Below are 477 nucleotides of genomic sequence, written 5' to 3' on the forward strand. Positions count from 1 at the left end.
TTTCTGTACTCAGTGGTGCCTCCAACACTGAACCCCCTCATCTACAGCATGAGGAACAAGGAGCTCATGGATGCCCTGAGGAAATTGATAACTTCATTATCTCTGAAATAATTAACTGTCACTCTGTGCAGAGCAGTTTTAATGTCACTCATTACAGCCTCATCCTCAATTTGTTATTTCTGGTTTGTGGTGTTGATGGACTTGTGAGGATGTTTTTCAAAAACAAATATCTTTTTTTCACAGCATTTCTAATTTCATATTTCTCTGTCTTGTGGGACCCAGAGCATGCTTCCCCCTGTGTACTTCCAGAAAATAAAGGACCCTGCAGTGTCTTGTTTGCCTGAGGTCCTTACTGGGAGCCCTTCTGTGGAGCTAAAGGGACAGTGCCTGTGTGCAGTCATGGAGGGGCAAAGAGTCCGAGCACAGCAGCCCTGCCAGGTAGCATCAGCCCTTGCTCTGCCTTGAGCTGCTCTTTCT

The 477-nt window shown here is 45.9% G+C and overlaps 1 protein-coding gene across 1 annotated transcript in view; it reads left to right on the plus strand.

Annotated features, from left to right (window-relative positions):
- LOC103769024 (olfactory receptor 14J1-like) overlaps window positions 1-111 on the plus strand; it is a 918-nt gene extending 807 nt beyond the window's left edge. The window contains exon 2 of the mRNA XM_008936196.1: window positions 5-111. Within this exon, the coding sequence (XP_008934444.1) occupies window positions 5-111 (107 nt within the window). The remainder of the gene's footprint in view (window positions 1-4) is intronic.
- Window positions 112-477: the final 366 nt, after the last annotated feature.

Source organism: Merops nubicus, unplaced genomic scaffold (genome assembly GCF_000691845.1).
Source record: "Merops nubicus isolate BGI_N331 unplaced genomic scaffold, ASM69184v1 scaffold18682, whole genome shotgun sequence".
In the NCBI taxonomy this organism is placed as follows: domain Eukaryota; kingdom Metazoa; phylum Chordata; class Aves; order Coraciiformes; family Meropidae; genus Merops; species Merops nubicus.